This window comes from Phalacrocorax carbo, chromosome 5 (assembly GCF_963921805.1).
Source record: "Phalacrocorax carbo chromosome 5, bPhaCar2.1, whole genome shotgun sequence".
Classification (NCBI taxonomy): domain Eukaryota; kingdom Metazoa; phylum Chordata; class Aves; order Suliformes; family Phalacrocoracidae; genus Phalacrocorax; species Phalacrocorax carbo.
The window spans coordinates 14,660,019-14,685,290 of record NC_087517.1 but is presented as its reverse complement, the minus strand read 5'-3'; the positions used below and the strand labels follow the sequence as shown (position 1 = coordinate 14,685,290).

Here is a 25,272-nt window from a genome sequence, read left to right as displayed (position 1 = left end):
ATTTGAGCAGTAACTCTGCTTTTTGTCCACTGATCTTATCTATGGTGTCTGTCAAGCCACTTAATCTGTCTCCTTTTCTATTTCTTCTGTTGGTTTTCATTACAAAATTGCCTGACTTGAACTGTTCAGCAATGCTACAGTCCTATGCAGTACGTACATTGGATTGTTTTTAAAAATCTACTTATTTTGTAGCCGTGTCAATGACTACAGATAGCAGTGTTATGTGTATATTTACTGACACTTTGGTGTGTTGAGAATGGGAGGCATGAAGTTTGTGTGAGTTACCAGAGTTCTTTTGGGGCAGATTGAAAAGTGTGGGGTTTTTTCTCCCCACCTTCATCTCAGATTCTAAAGTTGTGTTTTGACCTGGTAGTTTTCCTTGTCTATTACCACTTTTTTGAAGCTTTGTCCAAATGCATTCAGTGATTTTGACAGACTTATTATGTGCTTAGATACTGAGAAGCTTATTATTGTTTTTTTAATCTATGAAAAGTTTTTTATAGAATATATGGTGTCTGTTAACTCTGCTGCTGTTGATGTTGTTTGTCAGACACATTTTTTTCTGATAACCTACCTCAGGTTCAACTTTGGACAGAAGTCTGGTTGTGCTTTTTTTTTTCTTGTTGTTTAAGATCCATGGGTGGAGTGTTTGCTTAATGGTATGAGTGGTGAGAGGGCAAGAACTCTGTCCTGCTGACATCCCCGTATTACTTTTAATCCTGTTCCCATGTGAAACTAAACTCCATCTTCCCTCACTTCACCTCTGGAACTCCCAAAAGCCATGAACAAATCCAGTTTAGTACCTGAAGACTCCATGAGCTCAGCCATACCAGTCTGGGCTTCCAAGGGAACCTCTCAACAGCTGGAATGCTGGCTCTTCTGGTGGTCATGGTTCCTGGGGAGAGACAGGTTAGGAAGGGGGAGGGCATCATAACCGGTTTTCCTTGAAAAGTGTTTTTAACTAAAGTCACCAACAGCTTATGAAATAACGTGTGAACAAAAATGTTTGCCAGGAACTTCAAATAAAGTGCTGGTTTGAGTACTGGCTGCTCCAGAGGATTTTAAAATTAAAAGGTCTAAAAATTGAGCATTTGTTGTAGAGATGGTCAGTTCTATGCTATTCAGAGTCATAACTGGGAGAAGGAAAAGATAACCTAGATAAAGGGGGAAAACGGTACGATAAATAATGTAAATTAAATTACAGGGATACACTTGGAATATGCATGGGTTTTTTTAAAAAATTGTGGATAGGTTTCTGGGGGGGAACAAGGTCAGCCTTACAATAGCAACAATAGTAAGTATGGGGTCTTACAGAAAGTACAAAGTCAGAAGCAGCACTGTACTTTGGGGAAGCTAAAGGTGTTTTGGTAAAAAAAAAAACCTGACTCTGCTTAACCCACAATTTGCATAATCTTCTCATGGATAATAGAACATTCATTGTATTCCAGCTTCTGTACGTGCAACCTAAATTTTAGGCAAAAGCTTCATGGTGGTATAAGGTGAAAGACACAAATTACAAGAATGGATGCTCTCTGAGAGGTTCTTAATCTTAGAATATTCCTTACTCATGCATGCATGAAATTTAATATGGTGACTGCAAAATGAGATGGTTTTGTCCGTATTATAATGAAGTATCATTAAAACAAGGTCTTATATAAACCAGTCCAAGAGCTCTGTGGAATACCAGGAGTTAGCTAATCTGTTTACAGTTTTGGAGTAATGCTTACAAAATAAGATAAGAAGGACGGTATTTGTAGTGGTTATTTTAAATAAAGCTAAGAAATCTATCTGGAATGCCAAAAATGTTGCTTGCAAACTATTAACAGGTGCTGATGGCTTTTTGTGTGGAGGGAAATGATCTGTATTGATCTGACTACACGGTTGGAGATGTGTTGTGATAGTTATTTTGACTCAGTAATCCACTTTTTTGTTTTTTACAAGCTTGTAGAATATTTGTGGCTGCTTGCTGAGTATTTGTAGCTGTAAAAATGAAAATCAGGATGCTGTCTGTGGCACAAATGCTGATTAAGAAGAAAAATAATGCTAAAAATGTTAGAAAATCAGTCTGAACAAAATGAGTAATCTTAGTGTTCAAGGCTGGCTTTTAAATTTTCAAACTAAAGCTCAGCTGACAAAAGTAATTAGTAAACAAACGCTTGTGTGTGTTTATTAAGACTATGAAGTTTTAGATTAAACTTTTTTCCCATGTGGTCTTTGGCTTAAACTATTGAAATGCTTTTGACTATTTGGTTAAACTGCTGAAAGACCTTTAGGGGACTGAAACTGGAAAAATCAATCCTGAGCTGTGCGTTACAAAGCGGAGGTGCTGTCTGTGTGGTGGAAGGGGGTCCAGCCGTGGTGTGGGTTGATCCAGTGCTTCCTGGGATGCCAAATTTAAATGCGTATTGAGATTGAATGCGAGACATCTATAGTACATGATGATCCGTTTCAGCAGCAGAATCGCAGGCTGCCTATATGGAGTCGTGCTGGGAGTCCAGTCGTTTTGGGTTAATGGTAGGTGAGCATTTCAGGCTTGCTGCGGTGCAGGATGCCCTGACGCAGTTGGAAAGGGAGGAAGGGAGCAGCTGGAAGTGAGCTACAGCTGTTATCAAAGTAATTTGTTTGGCCTGGAGTGTGCTGCCGAGCGTTTCTGGGGATGGTGCTGCGGGCTGGTTTAGTTGCCCAAAGGTTTAGCATTCCTAACTCGCAGCATAACAGTGAATTTTGTCTGAAGCTCTGCTTTCCCACTGAACTGCCCCTGTAAAGAGCTCAGTCAAAGACTGAGACTCTCATATGCTTTTAACCAGACTGCTCCTGAGAAACCTGCAGGTGGAACACGAAATAAAACACCAAATGTTTGAGAATATACTGGGGGGAGGTATTTAATCTCTAAACCTTAATGCTGGATAAGCAATTTGTCTATATTCTGGATCAGAAAGAACATTGGGAGATAGATTCAGAAATGGATTAAGCCAAATGTGTAACTAGAAAATACAAACTTTCTAGGAGAGGAAAAATGAGACACTTCTGGCAAAACAAACTGATGGGTATGAATGTTTTAAATCTTTATCTTTTTATGTATAGGGTAAACAAGCCTGAGCACAGCACATTAAAATCCTTCTGTATTTTATTCTAATAAACATAGTTTATAATGGATATTGAAATAAATTATTTACAAAGATTTTTGGGAGAAGCCTTTTTCCAGAAATCAACAGAACAAAATGTTTAATCCCAAATGCTTACCTTTGTATAAAGCCTGCAGGGCTTTTTTACTCAGTACAAGAATATATGGTACATGTTGTCAAAGGCTGGGGTAAACCAGAGAGAGAAGCAGAACTGGTGATTTGCTGCAAGTGGCCCCTTTAGATGAAGGAGAAAACTGAGGGTTTGGAAAAGTTGAAAGATTGATGCTTGGAGTTTGAGGAGAGGAGCAACTCCATTTGTAGGTCAGTACTTAAAGCCATAAGATCAGTGTGATGCAAAAAATTAATCAATACTTCTAACACTGCCTTTGTAAAGATAAGGGGGTTTGACCCTCCGATTCTGCAGCAAACCTTAATGGTGTTAGCTATAGATAGGTTTTCATGCTATTCAGATGAAACCTTTCTCCTTTAAAGATCATTGTTGGAGCTTTCTCATGGCTTATTTTTTTAAAACATGTCGTTTGGGAGAAGGGGGATTAACTTCATTTAAAAAGTGGACAGGCTGATCCGCTGCTCCTGCACTGCCACAGTCTGCAAACATGCATAGGTGACATCCTAGCAACTGGGTAGCTGTAAATCCTGAATAGGGGTCCCTAGCTTCTCTGGGGGGTAGATGGGGTCTTTCTACGGAAACAGGTATGGGTATGAATGGTGACATTCCCAATGAGTTGACAAAAACCAGGAAGGGAGGGTTTTTCCCTTCAGTAGTTGCTGAAGCCAACAGCTACTGTTAGTTATTGCTAATAAGCAATATTAACATAATCACACAGAATCACAGAAACACAGGTTGGATGGGACCTCAGGGATCATCTAGTCCAACCTTTCTGGGAAGAGCACAGTCTAGACAAGATGGCCCAGCGCCCTGTCCAGCCAAATCTTAAGGGTGTCCAATGTGTCCGAGTCAACCACTTCCCTGGGGAGATTATTCCAATGGTGACTGTCCTCACTGTGAAAAATTTTCCTCTCGTGTCCAATTGGAATTTCCCCAAGAGCAACTTGTGTCCATTCCCCCTTGTCCTCTCCATGTGACCCCTTGGAAAAAGGGAGTCTCCATCTTCTTTGTAGCTGCCCCTTAAGTACTGGTACACAGTGATGAGATCCTCTCTGAGCCTCCTTTGCTCAAGGCTGAACAAGCCCAGCTCTCCCAGCCTATCCTCGCATGGCAACTTCCCAGTCCTTTGATCATCTTGGTGGCCCTTCTCTGGACCCCTTCCAGCCTGTCCACATCCTTTTTGTATAGCAGGGACCAGAACTGGACACAGGACTCCAGGTGTGGCCTGACAAGCGCTGAGTAGAGTGGAATGATGACTTCTTTATTTCTGCTGGCGATGCCCTTTTTGATGCAACCCAGCACCCTGTTGGCCTTCTTGGCCGCAGCAGCACACTGCTCGCTCATGTTGAGCTTTCTGTCCATAATAATTTGAAAGAATCTTCTGACAGAAAAGTACAGCTGCCAAGACACAAGGGATAATAAGTCCCGTGAAGGTAAAGCCTATTCATCTCTCTTCTCAGAGTTCATCTTATATAGGGACCTCCTCTTCTTTACAAAGAAAAGTAATAAAGAGGAGAAAAATCCTCTTCTGATAAGCATTTCAGTTAGTACATTAATTAGGTGGGGTTTTCAGTTTTGGTGTTATTGTTCTTAAGTTTTGGAAGTTTGCAGTACTTAATTGTCTTTAAAAACCTAATAAAAACCTTAAAAAGTGAGCCATTCAGTTGGTGCCTGCCCAGCACAAGGGTCTCATTCCAAGCTGTTGTAAGCCCGTGTTACTCCACCAGTGTTGGTCTGTACTGGCTGCTGCTGGTACTGCAAGTGGCTTTACATCAGACAGGCGAGCTGTGGAGCACTGAGTTGCTGGCTTTTGCTCTTGAACGTGTGTCTGTGAAATAACCTTTACCTCTGAGACCATGAGAAGAGGGTATAAAGGCTACCTCTCTCGTTTTAGGCAGTGACTGAGGTGCCTGAGCTAAGGTGAATGTCTCCATATCACCTTATGCCAGCGATGAAGGGACAAACCAGCCTGCTGAGGTGAACACCAGAGTTGGCTTGATGCAGCCTTGCTGCTGCGCTACCGGAGTTAAGTCCAGCCTTTGTAGCACCTACTCAGCCAGCAATTGTGGTTATTAAGAGCAGCATGAGGTGTCATTAGGACCTAGCTGGGAGCATCCTTCTCCATTCAGGGGTGGGGGACATGATTCTTGCCAAAGCAATCAAAAGATGCTTTTATCTCATTCCAAAGGGTTGAAGAACCACTAGATGATCTGCCCTATGTAAATGATATTTCATTTAAGTTTCCCAGTTCGGTTTGTTGATTCTCCTGCTATGAGATGTTTGCTGTTGCTTCCTACAGAGTAGAGCAAACTGTGTAAATCAAGTAGTCAGGTTTTACAGAATTACAAACCCACGAGGAGTTTAATTTGTGCCCTGAAGGGAGGACCAGCCACTGGCTGGACTGCTTGTGAGTGGAGTCGTTAATACTTCATCGGTAACCATTAAGCAGCCTGAAAATATTTGTCCTTTGAGAGTAACCTGAGCTCTGCTGCAGGGAAGAGGAGGGGGAGGAACCCCATGGGGTAGCGGCAGGATACAAATGTCTCTTAAATTGAATGCTGTCATTAGAAAGCTAGGGTAGTTTTTCACCAGAAAATATAATAAAAGTGTGTCTTTGCTATGTCTTTCGAAAACACTTGAGATTGCAGTTTTACTGACTACAAAAAAATTAATTTTGATTCATAAAATTACAAAGCAATAATATTTTTGGTTGCCGTTTGTTTAAATATAAGGGGGGAAGGACTTTAGTAAGGCTATCAGAAAGAGTTTGAATTTAACATTAAAGCACATGTGAAGCTTTTGCTGACTCCAAATACCCCAAATACAGCCACTGATGGTTTAAGTCATATGCATAATTTAAAAAAAAGTTGCCCTGAACAAGTTTGACATCTGCATCTCAGCATTTTCATTATACAACGTTTTGTAGATGCTGTGTATATGTGAAGTTGCCTGCTGGTCTAATTGCCGTCCATTCCTCCTTCCCCCAGTACTTGGGAATAAGTAACTCTGGGAGAACTTGCAGGTTCAGTTCATAGACTTTGCTGAGATATTTTTTTTTTTTGAGCTATGAAATGTAATGTTGTATTTAACAAATGTATCGAGTAAACCAGTGATGATGATTGCAAAGTTGAATATAAAATATTTGGATATCAGGATAGAGGAAGGTGACAAAAATTATGTGTACTGCTTTACTCACATGGATATTACTTGGTGATTAAACCCAGTTATTTCTGAGAATAAGGATTCTGGCTGGCCCAGAATTTTGAGAGCTGGACTAACTCTGCTAATTAGTAACTTACTAAAAAAATATGCTTAGAAAGTTAGCCCATTTCTCAGGTTGTGAATGTATAAATATTAAAAAATTGCAAGGTGATAGCATTATGGAAATAGAGAATTCCTTAAACTGCTTGCAGAGTAAGCCTAAGTCCTTTCTGCATTTCTTTGCATTTAAAAATATTTCTTTTCAACGCTGTGCCTTGTACTCTAACCTACTAATTTGTTCATGTATTTTTATTACACTTAGGCAACTCAGGTATTACTGTTAAGCTTTTCCTTCAGTGTATTACTAAAAATGAGTTCATAGCATGAAAAATGTATGTTGTGTAGAAACTGCCCAGTGCTATTTACTGCCTTCTTTTTAAAAACAACTGTTTAATTTTTTAGATGATCACTGTAAAAATTATGTTTACTTGGGGCCAGAGCTAAGTTTCTTCATAAATTATGTATGAGCACATGCAGTGGCTTTTTGTATCTACAAGTGGGTTTTATGAACGTACTTTTGTAAATGTGTTATCTAAGTACTGTTTGTTAAATTTGCTTGGCCTAGACTGTTTCCTGGCAGTTGTTAAAAGCACTTGCTAATGGAATGCTATATCCTAATTCACCGTGCTTTGCTACCTGCTTCAAAACTGGTGAATTGCCTTGGTAGCAGACAGGAATAAATTCGGAAGCAATTTGCTGTACTTTGCTCTGAAAATTTTCCAGTGCATTAGTTATTGCAATCGTACTAGCTATATTTCTAGTTCTATTGAACTTCAGTGAGTAAGGAAAGCCTAAAAAGGACAATAATAAAATGATGGTTTAACACCCTGTTGTGCAAGTCAGTGTTGACATTTTCCAAAAAAGGACGTTATGCAAGTCCTTTAAGGATATTATGTGTGCCTCTTGTGGGATGTACATTTGCCTTTAAGAAAAACAGCCATCAAAAATTATGAGAGGAAAAACCAATTTCCACATTATATTTTCAGAAGCTTTATTTTGGGATTGTCTTACTTGTGGACTTGCAGTATAGAGTATGCCTAGAAGAAGGTAGATGCTACAATAAATCCACCTGTGAAGTACTAAATCCTTTTATATTTTCAGAAAAAAGCCAAAGGCCAGCTCCTGTTTGAACAGATCATGTATCATCTGGACCTTATAGAAAGCGACTACTTCGGATTAAGGTTCATGGATTCTGCACAAGTGGCAGTGAGTAGCAGTGCTTTTCTTGTTTGTTTGGTTTTTAAGCAACGGTCTAAAAGTTAAATCTTAATATTGATGAAAATGCTGTAAGAAAATTGCCTTTTTTGAGTTAAGGTTTGTGCAGAAGCTCTGTGGTGTGTTATTTTAAATGACCCCAGGTTTAATTCCTCCTTGAGTACTCTAGCATATTACAGTGCTCTTGTCTCTTCCTTTCTTGTGTTTCATTTGTTCCTGCCACACCTTCTGTGGTGTTAGGCAGGCTGGTCCAGTAGGACCCCAGAGCCTGGCATGTCACGTAGAAATTGATATTACTGATGCAGAGAGGAAGAGGCAAAACTAGAGCGTATGCTTGGCCCTTTGTTGTTCTACAGAGTGGAGAAAGTTTTCCTTTGCCAATGCCATCAACTTTCTCATCAGCAAAAGTCATCTTGTTAATGTCTGCTTGGGAAGTAAGCTTGGAAAGAGGGGTCTGCCTTTGATTTGCTCAAATCAGTTGTGACTCAGACCTGAAACTATAGATTTTTGGGACGATACAGGTGTGTTTGTATGTACCAGACAGTTTGAGTGGGGGGTGGGTCTTGCAAGCCTGAGTTTGTGAAGTCTGTTGCGCGTTTGTAAAAATGTGACTGCTTTTGAAAACAGAAGCAGGGCGTTGTTTACCAGAAGCAACCATGGTTCTTTCACTTGTGGGCTGTTCAGTTTTATATAGATACTTCTTATGGCCAAGTACCTAACCCTGCCCACAGGATAGCTGCAAGTTAAGAGAAGTGTTAGACAAGGAGTGGATTTTTGTCTCTGTCCTGCATCCCTATAACTTAACCTGTATTCCCTTATCCCAACACCCCAGGTAGAATGAGATCTGAGTTTTCATACTGTGTATGTCAATCTTATTTGTCAGATGCATGACCTAATTGTTTCAAGTCCACTTCAGAATTATTTCATGGTTGGGATGGCAAAGTGGAAGCATGGGCAGTTGCTGCTGAGCTAAATTGTTCAAGGTCAGCATACAAAATGGAGACAATGCCATACCTTCCTTTACTTCTGTGAGGGTCTACGTCCAGAACAATTTGAAGGTGACATCTTAATCGTTACAGCTTTGTACAGCGGCAAAGAACTCCCCAAACCTGAATCTTTGAAAGAAGCCGACAGCTTTGGACAGTGTTATCCACACCAAAGCACAATTATACCCTGATGGCTTCTTTTCAAAATTATTGCAATTGAGTTTTATGCTTATCTTGTAATTGTAGAGGGCATTCACTTTGGAGAAAGGAATTTGTATTCAGCATCTGAAGCAAACTTCATGGCTAGTGGGATTAGCTGCTGCTGGCCTGCACTTCCTGTTAGTGAAAGTGATCTTAAACCTCTTGCAGAACAGAGACATTTAGGACTAAGGAGAAAAAGGCCATTACAGTAATGGAGGGATGTCATTCAGAACCACGCATACCTCCTACCAAAGAAATTGGAGAACAGCCCAGGGCATACCATTTTCTAATTTAAAAAATCATGTTAACTGTCTTAAGCATGTGCAGTCTAGGTTGTTGAGTATTGTTAGTGAATGACTCCATTGCATTTCTCTTTTTACTTCAGGAAAAAAAAAAGATCTGTACATTTTAGGTATCCTAATTCAGTTTGTCATGTGGCTTCTGAAGTATTTCCATATGCATCTCAGAAGAGTTCACAGGGGGTTAGTTATGACTAGTGAAACTATCTTACTATTCTGTTAGCAAATAACGTAATTTGATCTGGAAATGGGGAAAAGAGTTAATGTTTTCTGCCTCAGCAAGGGCTGAAGCCATGGGCTTGCTTTCGTCTTGCGAATTGTTACTTCTAGTCCAGATGACACCCGATTTAGTATTTGATACTGCACAATCTATCAGGTACAAGTGATTTTGAACTTAGTTTGCTTCCTTTTCTTAACTATGTGTGACTGAAGAGAGGCAGAGTGGAGAGAACAATCTGTTTAAACTGGACTTTAATGATACGCTCTATATAATGTAGCAGAAAAGATTGCATTCTGCCAGAAGAGCTGAGGACAACAGTCAGAGATAATTGCTTTAAGAAATGAAGAACTGTTGTGATGGCAGCTGTTCTTGCAAAGAGGAGCTGGCACATTATAGCAGAATCTGCAGCTGGAAACAAAGAGACTGATCAAGTGACTTGTCAAAGATTATTCAGGAGAGCTGTTAAATAAACAGTGTAAGAATCCAGTCCCTTACTGCGGACAGAATTGTCTGCTGGCTCTGAAGGAGATAATCTTTCTGCTACCCAATTTAAATCTATTGCCTAACGAGCTAGTTGCACCTGATGATATAAAAACCCTGGCAAAAATGTAGTTTAAATAAAAAATTGAGAATTTCCCCGCTTGTTTTAACTACAAATGAGTTTTCAACAGATTAATTTTGAACAACTGAAGGATAGGGGGTTTTTTCCTTCTTTTGAGCTGCTGAAGTGATTAGTAGTTAGGTGTCTGAGATAATGATGTGCTGGGGAGCAAGGGGAACCCAGATAATACAAACTCTTCCTGACATTTTGGATTTTAGGATTCAAATACTGGCTTCTTTAAAGTAGTACTTAAAACAATTGATAATTGATAATTGAATTGTTGTTTTCATGTGATTTCTGTGTTCGTTGATAATCTGATTGTGAAGAATAGATTCTCCCCTCACCCACCAAGTAAGAGGCAGGAGATGGCAAAGGGGGAGTTATTTGCAAGATTATCCACCATATATCAGACTTGGTCTGGCAGCCAAGGGAATTGTTAATTTGAGTAGCTTCGATTCAGGCTGACCATGAACTGCACAGCATGTCCAGTGCCAGAAAACATGAAGGTTGCTGTTAACTTGTTGGACTGTTTGGCTTTTCATCTAGCAGTGCTGGAGAGATGTTTCTAGTAAGGAGGCATTGAAGATTTAACAGGTGGCAAATTTCTAATCCTAATGTAAAAGTTGCAAGCATCAAATACTCTTCCTAATGGAATTGTACGGCACATTGGTTTGTTACTCTGGCAGTTTTATCTAATGCCATGCTTAGTGCTGAAAATTATTTGTACAGCATTGCACTAAGTATGCACCCATTAATTGCATAAAGTATGGAACCAGTTTTAGCCTCACTGTCTTTCTAAAAAATACTCACTTACCCTACCTTCTTGAAGTGTTGCTAGGTTTTGGCAGGGTTTTTTTGTTTTGTTTCAGCTTTGTGTTTTTAAATTTCTGAAGCAGCAAACTGTTTTAGTAAGGACTTCCAGTACTCTATGTGGTCTGTTGTTCATATTGCTTTTTGTTTATCAAACTTTATCTCTGGATTTCAGCAGGAGACTGTGCTGAGCAAACTCTCATCAAAACGTAAACTTTTTGCCAGGTCCACTTGAATTCCATTTTAATCACTTGGAATAAATCTTAAGTTTCCTGATGTCTGTGTGTGTCCATGCATGTGTTGGTTTGGGTTTGGTTTTTTTGTTGTTTTGGGTTCCCGCCCCCAATTTAAAAGCAGTTCTGTTGCCCTTCTGCCACGCACACCCTTACCATTCTGACGGAGCTCCCGTAGGCAGCGATGGTTAAGAGTGAAGCAGAGTAAAATGCTCTCAGTGCCTCTCGTGGGCCTCTCAGTTGCCTTCCCATGGAATGTGGAGGAGATGAGAGAAAACAGGAGGGAGATGAAACAGGCGTGCACAGCCAGTCCTGGAGCCTAGAAATGGCGCTCTCTGCCATTCTTGTATCTAAATCACCTGCAAGCCATTTTTACGGTGGAGGAAGAAGGAAATTGTCTCTTACGACAAGTGAGTTTATGGAATAGGAAGAAAGATTATATCATTTCTTAAAAGAAACAAAGAGAAAATTGCTCAACTCCATTTCACTGGTAGTGTAAACAAAGGTGACATAAATATTTGCTTTGTTTTTCCTTAAGCTTCCTGCTTTGTTTTAAAAATATTAGATGCATTTCAGATAGATTTCTGTAGCTACTTTGTTTTAATAGGTAATGAGAGCATTTTCAGCTGTGTGCAATGCAGTAGTAGATGGTTCAGTTGTTCTGATCTGCAGCTAATATATCAATCACTGCATATGCTGTCTGTATGACAGGCAGACTTTACACACTCTCTGCAGAAGGCAGGGCTGCTCTGAAGACAGGAATGTGTTTGCACTTGGCATTGCAACCTGAAAATACCGGTTCTTTCTCATACCCCTGTTGCTTTTCTGTCCTCTATGGGGCCCGCTGTGAATTTCATGGCATGTAGTTTAACAAAAGGAGTGTTCCTAGGTATATAATTTATCTGTATTAGTTGCCAGGTGACACTGAGGGTTGATCAAATGAGGTGATGTTACCTGGGCATTGTAAACCATGCAGGTCATGGTGTGCTAGGTAGTTTCCTGTGGCTGTTGAGTCAATGCAATTATGTTGAATAAGGTGCCGTGTTTACTGTTTAACTGAGTCACCTCTGGAGTTGAGAGCTGTTTCCTATGCACAGCACTTGGAAGTAGGTCCTACCGCTAGCTGTATGTTAGCTTTCCAGTTTTATCTTTAATTTCCGGTATAAACTCTTCAGCAGTGGGAGTATATGCAATCATTTTAGGGAGCATAGTGTATATGAGTAGATGTTTCTCTCAACCTGCCATCTATAACTTATTTTTCCACATGCTGTTGTACACAGCGTAAGTAAACCCATTATTTTGTCTTCATGTCTAGTATATAGCTTATAATTAGCATTAGTAGGTGAGGCAGTAACTTCTGTCCTCCTGTGCGACAGCTGCTAAAATGTCACCTGTGAACAGATTCTGGAGAATTAAGTAGAGCTGCCCCTTAGTTTGAACATAGACAGCTTTGCTGTTACTACACTTGAGTCATCTAAAGAAAATGCCTGAAAGCCAGCAATATTTATTTTGTCTCTCCCCTTCCATCCCAAGTAAACATCACACACAACTGAGTGCCAGAGTCTCCGGCTATGATTTATGCCTCGCTGGCACATTGTCACTGGCTGACCTACTAATGTGTGAATTAAGTGTGTGTTTGGACAGGATGAAAATTTTAGTAAACGGTTTGTCAGTACTTTTTTTTTTTCTCTAGAATGGATAATGCTTTCTTGAAGATTGGCTTTAAATGAGGTACTACAGGATGTTTCTGCTGTTCAAAACTGACATTTTGCATTACAAACTTCCAGTGAAAGGATCTTTGAGCAGTGAGAGTGCTGTGAATTGTGAAAGATTTGGATTATATTGTTTCAACAAACTACTTGTTATTCCAAAATGGTCCTCACTAACTAATAGGTTTTTTTCCCTTTTTTGTTATTTCGGTGAGATTTCTTTCTTTATAATTCAATGAAATTATTTTTCAGCACTGGTTGGACAACACAAAAAGCATTAAAAAGCAAGTTAAAAGTAAGTGTCCTTTTCATTTTCTCTTGGGGTCTCATATTGAACACACAGGAGGCACAGAGGGTTGGAAGTGGGTGGTAGGGGAACGGTGTCCTGGGAGGGGTGACAAGACCTGGTGACAAAAACCCAGCATGGTGCTGCTGATTGTTTAATGACCTCTTCCCTGCTGTCACTCATATTACTTTGGTCTAATGTCCTTAATTAAACATGTTACAGGCTCATTAATTATAGTTTAAATGGGGTCGAGGCAGCTGAAGATGTTTTAGTGTTATAGGTTGTTATCCTGACTATAGGAAAACTTGTCTTGGAGCCTACATCCCTTGGGGCAGTTGTGAATGCCCAAATCTGTGTTTGGACCACCAAGTCCTTACCTGCTGCACAAGGGTTTAGTGTGGCCTGGTTGTTTCGGTGGTGCGTGCTTGGCTAAGCTGTGACATCAGCTGATTTTTGTTTAGCAGCTTCCTTGCTTTGCACTGTGGGAAGTCTTCAGGGATTTGTTGTATTAACACAGCACCACAGAGGTTTTAGAAGCACCGAGATAGAAAAAATTCCTCCTGTCAAATGCAAGAATCAGCAGAGCACTGCACATTTTTAAAGTACTGTTAATCCATCCTTTTGCTGAATTAACTCTTCAGTTTCCAGAAAAGATGTTTCTTCCACAGAAGGGTCTGTTAAATCTCCTAAAATATGTCTAAACTTCTGTGGAATGAAGGGGACTGAGTTGTCAGCAGTGGGTATTTCCCAGAGCCTTGGAAAGGCGTTATAGAGATGAACGGAGTGCCTGGGGGTTTGGTCAACTGCAGAGCCAAGATGCATAACTTTCTTGGTGATGGGTAGAGAGTCCTTAAATATAGGGATTAACCTAGATTCATGTGCTCTTGGCAGGACAAATCAACTTAATGTGATATGACTGTTGGATTGACTGGTAACATAGAAAACTATTTTGTGCATGTATTTAAGTGTCCTTTCACCCTGATGTTCTCCACACATTTTCCTGTCACAGAAGAATTCTTTCCTTAAGACCTTGTGGTAGGATAGAGCCAATTTCAGTCAAGTTTTGTGATGTGATTCGTATAATAATAAAAAAAGATGTCTCATCCAGTAACTGTTACCACTGTCTTGAATGAATTCTGTTTTGCAGTTGGCCCACCATATTGCCTGCATTTTCGTGTAAAGTTTTACTCATCAGAGCCCAACAATCTACGTGAAGAGCTAACAAGGTAAGGGGATTTTGTGTGAGAGAGGGGGTACCCAAATAAGGCCAGGAAAATGTTTCTGTGGTATTTATTTAAATCAGTTGTGTGATGTTTTGGAGAATTCCTTAGAGCTGCTTGCTTTTTGTAAATGCTTCTAATGTAGCTCTCATGAAATAAATGAGCTGTAATATAAAGAGATCTGTATATTTACCATATTACTTGATGCACCATTTTTCATTAGGCAATTCTGGCAACTGATCTGAGTAGCTTCCACAAAACGGACAGAGGTTTTTACTGAAGATAACAGACATCATTCGCTTTTCTTGTTCTTCTTAAGTTGCATTTAGTTTCAGCTGTATGCAGTCACCCTGTCTCTTTAGGCAGAAAAGCACTGAATTGCAAGTTAGAGCTTTTTGGCAAAAATAAGTTCTGTTAACGGTTCTTTACTCTGTGGTTTTTGCAGAACTTATGAAAGGGAAAATAGTATTTTATTACCGTGTTGAGATGTGAGGTGGCAGTACTCTGTGTGTAGGATTGTAGTGTCAGGTAAGCAGCAGTTTCTCTTGATTAAAGCATTTCACAGATATGTTCATAATGCTGCATTTCATGTTGGACTGAGACATCTGAAAGAGAACACAACCTACCATCTGTTAGTAGCACAAATCTGTTGTAAAAGGCAATGTTTCTTTGCATTGTCACCGCTGCCGATGATCCATTTTGGAGGGAAAACAAAGTCATGTTTTCTTGATAGCTGTAGATGGCTTTATACCCTCAGCCCTTTGTAAGAGCATGAAGTGGATGTTTGTTGTTCAGGTTTATATGTCTGTGGATCTTCGATCTGCACTTTAGCCAAATCCCTAGGAGTGCTACCAGGAAGATTATGGTAGCATTACCCCTTACAGCCATATGTACCCTGTGCAGCTTCATACACATGTGGTAGCATAATGTATAACTCCTCTTCTTTAATGCTTTCCTGATGATCTTGGAAGAATGTTTTGCCTCCTCATTCATGTTCCTGAATAAACATTTAACTGTCTTTAAAAATAGTAACCACAGACAAAATTCAAACCTGCATCTGTATCTACCACTATGAAATATTTTCTTCCATCCTGAGTGAGTTCTGCCAGTCAGACCTTGCTATACAGGTTTTACAAGGGCAGACCTGAAACCTGAGGGCTTTTAAACCCTGTCTGCTTACCTAATCCCCCAGAACAGGAGAGCTGCAAGTCTGTCTTCTGTCTCAAGACAATTTTACGCCTTAAAGAAGCAGTGGGAATGGGAGTTCTGCTATGGGTTTATAGGTGTCACTAGCGGGTGCTTTCCGAGGGTTCCACCTTTCCTTTGTGCAGCAGAACACCCAGCTGGAGCCACTTTTCAGCTTCCACAGGTGTAGCTTGCTTACATTTTCTGCCAGCTTCCCATCAGATACCACCAGTCAGAGGTCACATAACACAGCCTAAGGATGGGAAGTGTGCTTGAATTGTTTGCAAGTGTTATGTGGCTGATAAGCACGGACTGGTCACACTCACTATATACTGGAGGCCTGTCCTCATTCTTTCGATATCTAGGGTCAGTACCAAATTTATTCTCCATGTAGGGGCCAGTGTTCAAAAGGCTTTGGATAATAAATGGTTTGGAAGAGTATTTGTGGATTTCTAAGGGACCTGTAGGGAAAAATGCCTGCATCTGTTTTGTGTGTATGTGTGTGAGTACAAGGACACGTAGGCACATGTTGGAACAGAAGCATGGTCTCTGGCTTTGTGTGTAAGGCTTCTGTTCATCTGTAGTTGAATTAAAACTGGATAGATAGCATCATGGATGCCAACGTTTTAGTTAATGAAACTACTACATCTCTTACTAAAGGAAAGCTGTATACCATAATGGAGCAAGAGGGCTACTCTTTGTGGGTATTGGATCAGAAGGATTGGTGTTGCACACCAAAGGGATAAGAGCTTTTCATTCAAAATTTGCCCAATTTCTATGCAAGAAGAGTACTAAATAAACATGGCACTGAAGCAAAGCTAGCTCTGAAGAGTAAACAAGCTGAAAAGGCTGCAGCCTGCTGTTTGGTGTTGTTTTTTGTTTTTTTTTTTGCTACTTTGCAGTCAGCTTTCTGGGTTAGATTTTTAACTAAGTAACCCATATGAGAAACATTTATTTTTGAGGGACTTTAAAATATTCATTCTCTTATGAATAATGAAGAAAATGTGGAAAATGCAAGTTCTTTGCCCAAGTAGGATCAGAAGAGAAAAAAAAAATGAGGCTTACTTAGGTATCCTATTTCTTTTTCCATGCAACGCTGTAGTTCAGTTTGTGACAACTTCTAGTTTTGGATTTACTTCATTTGAAATGTGTGCAAAGCATACAAACCGAACTGATAAAACCTTGAAAGATCACAGTGCAGTTTTTTCAGTCTTGAAAACCTATGTAAAGAGTAGAAAACATTTTAATTTGTCAGGCTCTAAGTTCCTGCTGTTGGCTGAGTGACACATTAGAACTATTAATCACTTTTATTTCTTATTTAATCCTACAGGTATTTATTTGTCCTACAGCTGAAACTGGATATTCTTAGTGGAAAGTAAGTACTCTCAATAAGCAGACTTTCAAATAATTGCAGGGTGTTTAACATAGCATTTATTAAACTTACATTTGGATAATTAATAAGTTTTGCTAAGCAATGTAATGGGGTTTTTTCCTCTGAAATATTACTTCTTTATGCACGAATACCAGCAGAGGAATGCTTAAATAATGTAGTGCTTATCTCCTGTTAATTTGCTGAAAATCTACTAATACTTGTTCACTTTCTTATTCCAAACATTTGCAGTTTCTCACTGTCAAGTATATGAGTTGTCTGCTAAACAGTGTCAGCTAAGGTTTTAACAATGCATTTCTCTTACGGCAGATTGGAATGTCCTTTTGACACAGCCGTCCAGTTGGCAGCTTATAACATGCAAGGTGAGTAGGTACAATGAGCGGGGAAGTATGAAGTTACACGAACAGCTTTGTGTAGACTCTTATCACCTCTTTTAGGCTGTCCTTGTTATATCCAGAAAATAGGTTCTGCCCAGATGTTAGCAATCCTGTGTGAAATGATCCAGTGTGAAACACAGCTTTTTTCAATTGCGATTTTGCTGAGAACGTATATAGAAAAATGACTCAGTTCCACAGGAAACAGAACAAGGAGGTTCTGAACATAGACAGCTTTGCCCTAAACTTGTTTTCTCAGGTGCTTGTGTGCAAAACTGTCCACTTTCACACAAGGTACGAGGTCTGCAGTCTTCCTGAATTGCTTTGATGTAGTAACACAGTTCACTTTTTTCATCATGCTGTTTCTGCCATTTTTCTTTGTTGCACAGATCAGGTGCAAAATTATTTTGGTTCTACACTCAGTTGAAAAGTCCCGTATATAAAACCACCAGCTTTTGACTTCAGCTTCTTTGTAGAAACATGTTAGTGCCCCACGTCTCATGATTGTACTTGACCATTTATGGCTGAACTCCACTTGTTGGTATTTCAGATGCTTCTTCAGCCAAAAGAGGTGGCATACTATATTTTTTTCTCAGCTCTACAGCACAATGCTTGATTTATCTGAGACTCTTATTAAGGAGTTGCCTTTAACTTTTGATTCCAGCTGAGACTCCAGTATCCGTGGCTTCTCTGAGAACTGTGGTCTGACCTTCAGTTGCTTGTATGGGTTGTACATCACTGATCTTCATGGCCCATGTCTTCTGTTGTTTGGATGAGGGTGTGATCTTGACGAATGTGAAGTTTGCTCTGGTTTCAAGCAGGGGCACTCACAAAAGAAAGATAGGAGGCTTGAAGTTTTAGAAATGTCTGCTAGAGTGGACTTTTGGGTCCTTATTGGAGGATATATCTATATGGCCTTATTCAACCCAGTCTGAGTCTACCAAAAAATACCAGAACCTCTGCTGTAAAGCTGTTGTACCGTTCTCTTTGAGGAGGGAATTTGGAGATGGGCCATGCGTTTGTGCCACACAAATTTTCTGCACAACATTCATCTTATAAACCGATGCACTGTTGTACTTACTTTGCAGGACTTAGGTAAGGACTAAGTCACTGAAATTCTTTCTCTCAGAGGTTTTCCAAAACGCTTTTTTTTTTTTCTTCGGGCAGGAACTACTAATGGTCCTGATCATGTGTGGGTATAGAGAGTTGGGATTAAACTGTAAAGATACCTGCCTTTTTAACCTGCTCTTTTGTGTGGAAGGAAAACAGTTAGAATTCCATATTTAAAAATATTAGCATTGTTAGAGCCTTAAGATATGGGTTCGGTGGATAAGTTTTTGGAAAAACAAAGTGATTTAATTAGGCCATATATCCATTGCTTTTTGTGCTGGTCTTTTCTTTCCTCTTTCTGCAATGAGGGCCATAGCAGGGCTTTAATCTTACTGTCTGACAGCTGTGTACTTTTATTTAAATCAGCTGGAACCTAAGCTAGCTTTGACAGCATTCCTTTCAACAGAGGCAGGCGTTTTGGTGGGAGTAAATTATTATAGAACTACAGACTTCCTCAGTCAGCATTAAAAAAAAAAAGGGGTGTGTGGAAAGACTATTATTATGCTTGCAGTGTTTAGAAATCCAAGAAACAGGTTTTTAGATCCTACGTAATTTTGGTACCTATGGAATACTGTGTGTATTTATTTGACTTTTCCAGGTCTTCCCAAACATGTCACTATTTTTTCTATTTTGTACACAAACATCTCTAGTTTCTTTTTTCAAACAGAACAATTATTGGCCTGTATCAGACACCCAAATTCTAAGTTATAGAATTATTCCTAATTTTTTGGATATGAGCTGAACATAAAGAAGCTGCTTGAAATCAGTGGGAGGAGCAAATGCTTAGTGACTCTGAAAACCAGGACATTTTTTATAAAGGTTTCTAACTGTGAGTTTCAGCATTCTGGGCATACATCAGCCTTTAAAAGCTAGACTTGTTAGCATCTGTGGAAAAAGGAGGTTGTGCTTTTGATGTGACACACCCCATTGACTACTATGTTCCAGTATGGTCTCTGAATAGCATCTCTTATTGTCCCTGTTGAGCATGCAGCAGTGGACTAGATGAGCTGTTCGACTGACCCAGTAGGGTATTTATTATGTTCTTAGATGAAAAGGAGAGTGACAAATAACAGCTGCATGATTGTGCCCTGACACAGAGTCATTTTAGCAGGACAGGGACTGATAGTCATAAAACCAGAAATTGATTTTTAGAATGGACAAACAGTTTTATGGAAAGTGTTAGAACTGGTTTTGCTTTTTAGAAATCTCAGGAGATTTTGTTTTAATAATTTAAGGTAAAATTCCATTGTTACTTTAGTCAGCTGTGGTCTCAGTAGAGACTTCGGTGATAAAAATGTTGAAAGCTTTCTGCAAGAAAGAAAAAAGGTGAGTTTTAAGGATGTTGGTAACTTACATTTATAGGAAGTTGTTAAGGAATGTATAAATAACACTTTGTAAAAATTAACGCAAAGCTTTTGTGCAGACAGTGCAACCATTTGTTCAGTACCCTTAATTTCCCTGTCAAAAAAAGTGACACTTCAAATATTGGGAGGCCTGGAGGAGAAGGAGGAACCTCAAAAAAAAATTTAGTATTTTATATTAACTAGAAAAGTATGCAAAGGTTCCTCTTAATATCCACTGCGTTTATTGGGAACATTTACAGTGCTGTTCTTTTGTAGCTGAACTTGGAGACTACGATCCTGCTGAACATGTCCCTGAACTGGTGTCTGAGTTTAGGTTTGTTCCCACTCAGACTGAAGAGATGGAGCTAGCCATTTTTGAGAAGTGGAAGGAATGCAGGTACTAGATCTTTCAGTGCATGCTAACCAGCGGTTTGCACTGATTTTTCTGTGAAAAGAATGTATTAAAAAGATGCTGCTGATGCTTATTCTGTGGTCTTGTTCAGAAACATAATTCTAATATGGTTCTGTCATATTTTGTATGAGGATATAATGTGAAAAATGAAACATTTTGAAGGTCTGAGTAAAATGATGAGGCACAGAATCTTGAAACACAATAATTTTTGCAGCAGCAGTTTCAGGTTAACACTTTAAAAAGTGACCCTGGTGTTCATGAAAACAAACAAGTGTTGTCAGTGTTTAGGTTTTTCACAAACTTTCAGGAATTTCTTTTCCTCTTTCCTCATATACCAGTTTTACCTTTCCTGGCTTTTTCAGACATCTACCTAACAGCAAAAAATTTATTTCAGGGGGCAAACACCAGCACAGGCTGAAACTAACTACTTAAACAAAGCTAAGTGGCTGGAAATGTATGGTGTAGACATGCACATAGTCAAGGTATGTTTAACCACAGCATGGTGACCTTTGGAAATTATTAGGTTAGCTTTGTCCTGCGTTTCAACACTGGTTTTGCTTTGGGGGGGAGAAATACTGTACTTGTATAAACTGTGTAACAAGTCATCTGGCTTGGCATCAACATTCCACTTTATAGTATACATTTCTAGAAGGTATAACTTTAGTCCAAGCATATCTGCTCTGTGTTAAGTATGCGATTGGTGTGGCAATATGTACTACAGTTTGTATTTAGACTAAGAGCTATGTTAAAACCATAGTAATTAAGTTAAAATTGGCTGGGGTCCAGTCAGCTACCAGCTGAAGAACTACAAGTAAAAATAGATCTCCTGTGAAGAAGGAAGTGCAGAGACCTGCACAAGGAGGTCCTTATTACACAGACAAATCAAGAAACTTTAATTTTTCACTTTGGTCAACCTTATTGAGGGGTTGTAAACTAGAAAAATCCATTGTGCAAAATAATTGAAACACAAGAGTTCTGTTGTATAAAATGAGCAGATATGGTTTGATTGTAACACTGTGCAAATAAGCTACATTAATCACTGGAGTAATTTGGGTAAAGGGTCAAACAATCTGAAATGACATAATCTTTATTTTGTGGCAATTAGGCAAGAGATGGCAATGATTACAGCCTGGGACTAACACCTACAGGAGTTCTTGTCTTTGAAGGAGACACAAAGATTGGTTTGTTTTTCTGGTAAGCTCTCTGTACATTACAATATATTTTAGTTTTTTCCTCTATTTCTTTTGTGCTAGCAAAAAAAATTCTGTTTACAATAGGAGAGCACCGTGAACACTAGGTATCTGCAGAAACATTCTGTAGCTGGTGAGTGTTTTCCTGGTGTCCAAAAATATTCTTTTTTGATTGATCTGTTCTTATCTTGATTGATAATAGCCTATATATGCCTGTATATAACATGCTAGAGGCAAGTAAAAGATGGAATAATTTGGGGTTTGTTTTTTTTTTTTTTAGTGTGTGTGTTATTGTGTTTTGTGTTAAATTGCTTTGGAAATAGAGTATGCACCCAGTTAGTGAAATGAAGCTTCTTCATGTGTTTAGCCAAGTGTTACACCTTCCTGCTGAAAAAGAGGCAGAAGCAATAGTACTAGTGCAGTTTATACATATAACGTCATCTGGGCAGATCTTTCACCAAGAAAATGTCTCCTTGTGCCTGGTAAAAAACTAATTAAAACAGTAAGTTTTAATTAGTAAGGACTAAGTAAAAACAAACAAAAAAAAACCCAAACACTCCCTTCTCCCCCCAACTCCAGATCTATATGTAGTCAGGGAATATAGAGCTTCCTTTAGTTCCTGTGAACATGTGCTGCTTTATCTGTCAAATACCTGAATAACACCCCATGGTTTCTTAGAAGCATTCTGATGAAATTTGGAGGGCTTTGTATTGCATAAAACATTAAGTGGAGAGCCTTTTAGCTACCATATTTGGGTCTGGGTACAGAGGCATTTATGGACTTTTAAGTGCTTTATTCTGTAATTCCCATTCAGTCTTTCAAAACTTTATAAAAAGAAGAAAGTAGGCAGACAACAAGGTGAAATTTCTCATTCGAATAGTTTGGGCTAGCCCATTCCAATTTTATAAACTTCTCAAAAACAGTCATTTAGTAGCAGAAATGTTATGTGTGTGTGTGTCTTGTCTCCCTGCCATCAAGTTCTGGGTATTCTTCTGGTGGGCAGGGAGGGGGGAAGTGGTTACATTTTCATGTCATGTCATATTCATGTTGTTCTCTTTGGCTGGGTTTTTCTGAAACAGAGTCATCATAGGAGTTGATCTGTGATATTTTGTACAGTGATTTACCTTTCTTTAATAAAGCAGAATTATTTTGACCTACCTTTGTGTCTTTTTAAGTTCAGTTTTGTGGGCTTGTGGAAGACTAGGCAAGCAGGACTATTTGGGTGGAGTTTGATTTCAGTTCAATTATTATTTTTAAGTTCTGATCGAATTCTCTCTGTAGAAGTTGCTGACTTCTTATCCTTAGTGTTTCTAATCATGTGTTAAATTTTGAAGTGATACATCGGTATCCACAGTATAATCAGCCCTACTGCGTGAACTTAAAACACGCACAAAACCAGAAAAAAAATTTGGCAGAGAAGCTAGAACCAGCACGTTGACCATACCTCTTAGTGAGTTACCAAGAGTTAGGCATAACCTGCTTTTTCTATTCGTCTTGCAGGCCAAAGATAACGAGGCTTGACTTCAAGAAGAACAAACTCACTCTAGTTGTTGTTGAAGATGATGAACAGGTAGATAACTACCTGTTTAGTTACATGTCAATCTTGATTATACAGTACTAATTTACATACTCCTGGTCTCTTTCTTTAAGTTTGGAGAATTAATGTGGATGCCTTGCAAGATTTTTGATGGTGGCTTGGGGGAAGGAGGGGAATGAAGGGACTTACGTATAAAATAAATAGGCTCAGTTACTTTTCTTCTCACCCTGTTTTTAAAAGGGGAACACTTTGTGAAACTAGTATAGAGTAGATAATTTGGAAACAGTGTGCGTTGTGCCAGAAAGTTTAAAAAAAGGCCACATACCACATTTAGTGGAAAGAATTCCTTAAGCAGGTGCCAGAATTGTTCCCATGGGAAGGAATTGCTCAGAGCTGGGATAATAAAAATGTAAGCATTGTTAATTTGAGGACATCAGATTTGGAAGTGAAACCATGTTAGCCTCATTGGGAAGTACCTTCCTATTATAATGATATCTCTAATTTCTAGTTATTCAGAGGTTCGACTTCCTAAATATATGGGTTCTAGCGGTTTCCAACTTCAGACAATGAAGCAGTTTTTCATTAAAGTTTCTGAAAAGGTTGATTTTGTTTTCTGCCTAAAATTTTTTTTTAAACATACATTTCAGTATTCATAAAAAAAATCCCAAATTTTATTTGGCTTGCATTGAATTGTGGTTTTGACTTAGTCAAGTCCCTTGTAAATCATCAGTGTGCTTTGTGTGCTTTAAGGGAAAGGAGCAGGAGCACACTTTTGTCTTTAGACTGGATCATCCCAAAGCCTGCAAACACCTGTGGAAATGCGCAGTGGAACATCACGCCTTCTTCCGGCTCCGAGGTCCTGTCCAAAAAAGCTCAAGTCGATCAGGCTTCATTCGGTTAGGATCCCGGTTCCGATACAGGTCAGTATCATCTGCCATTTAGCACATATCTTCTGTCATTTCTTTCTTTTCTTGGATTATGCGTGGAAACAGGAGAGGACCTGGTATTCATTCACCCATGACATACAGAGCAGAGAAACTTGCGAGCTGAGTGAATTGCATTATTGGTTTTATTAAATCATATGGGTTTTCCCCCTGCTTTATCTTTAGGTGATTCTGATTTGTACAGTAGGAAACCAAAGGTTTCTCAAGGTTTGTGTTCCTTACATAGCATATGTAGTACATTGTGTTTTATGGATAACTTCATGAAAGCCCACACTTTTTTTAAATGAACCGTAGACGGTGGATGATTGACTTGCATGGTTTGGGACATTGCAACTCTCTTGACTCCTGAGTTCCTGACTGTTTGAGTGTTGGTAATGCTTCAGAAGCCTAAGATAACGCCCATTCCCTGTTAGGCACTACTGGTGCATGTAACAGCCTTCTGAATGGCTGGTGGTCACAGACTAGTCTGCAGGATGCTGTCACTTGCCCAGCAGAGTTGTTGAGAACATGGAATCAGCAGACCACGAGGCTGCTACTGCCTTGGGGGCAGTCTCTAGCCAAACTTGGGGAAAAAAGACTTGCCTGGGAGCAAGGGCATCTAGATGCTGGTTTTTAGTCCTGTTACCATCTTTCTCTATGACCTTTGGCAACATACCTTTAGCTTTACTCTCTCCTAGAATTTGCAACCTCTCCCAGACTGCATGCACTGTGACCACAGAAATATGCAGAGGGCAAATGTGCTTTTTCAGCAACTTAATGTTTAAGGAGTCATTGCTTCAGCCTTTTATCTTGGGAAAATGGGGTGAAGATTAGGATGTTTGTAAAACTACTCTTTTTTGTGAAAGACCTTCTGAGGAGTTAAGTTTGGGATTTTTTTTTAATAGAACTGAGATCAGATGATTAAGCTATGAATTTAAAATAGAAATGTGATGTTTTGATGAGCAGCGTCGGTATTCTGCCATTAAGAATAAGTGATTTATTTTATTGTTTTGTACTTTTATATGGCATTGTTAGTGGGAAGACAGAATATCAAACCACCAAGACCAACAAAGCCAGAAGGTCAGCATCCTTTGAAAGAAGGCCCAGCAAGAGATATTCAAGACGAACACTGCAAATGAAAGGTAAAAGACTTTTCATTTTGATAAGTATAATGTACTGTGAGAATCATGTAATTATATCTTTTAAAGGTTCTGTGTAGGAATTCTTCTGTAGCTGTTTGCCCTTCTCTTCTATTTTCGAAGTTATGTTTTCTTTGACTTATTTGGAAGACCACATGTGTTTATCAGAAAAAGCTTGTGTCCAAAGCATGTCATTCTGGCTTGCCTAGCAGGTAAAACACCCGTGACTATTGCACAATAGGTCTCTGTATCAAGATGGAAAACTTGGGTCCAGGAAACAGCAATATATTATTGATAATATTTGAAATTTATGATCAAGTTTGAAATTTTTGTCGTTGAGATTTTTTTCATTGTTCTTAGGAGCTGCACTCTG

The 25,272-nt window shown here is 39.2% G+C and overlaps 1 protein-coding gene across 8 annotated transcripts in view; it reads left to right on the top strand.

Moving 5' to 3' along the window:
• Window positions 1-25,272, top strand: part of PTPN4 (protein tyrosine phosphatase non-receptor type 4) — a 175,964-nt gene that overhangs the window by 123,532 nt on the left and 27,160 nt on the right. For all 8 annotated transcript variants that reach the window (XM_064451253.1, XM_064451254.1, XM_064451252.1 and 5 more), the window contains 11 exons: window positions 7,618-7,722; window positions 13,043-13,085; window positions 14,224-14,302; window positions 16,812-16,856; window positions 17,181-17,233; window positions 19,975-20,095; window positions 20,505-20,592; window positions 21,216-21,304; window positions 22,801-22,870; window positions 23,588-23,757; window positions 24,796-24,902. In XM_064451253.1, coding sequence (XP_064307323.1) covers window positions 7,618-7,722; window positions 13,043-13,085; window positions 14,224-14,302; window positions 16,812-16,856; window positions 17,181-17,233; window positions 19,975-20,095; window positions 20,505-20,592; window positions 21,216-21,304; window positions 22,801-22,870; window positions 23,588-23,757; window positions 24,796-24,902 — 970 coding nt within the window. The remainder of the gene's footprint in view (window positions 1-7,617; window positions 7,723-13,042; window positions 13,086-14,223; window positions 14,303-16,811; window positions 16,857-17,180; window positions 17,234-19,974; window positions 20,096-20,504; window positions 20,593-21,215; window positions 21,305-22,800; window positions 22,871-23,587; window positions 23,758-24,795; window positions 24,903-25,272) is intronic.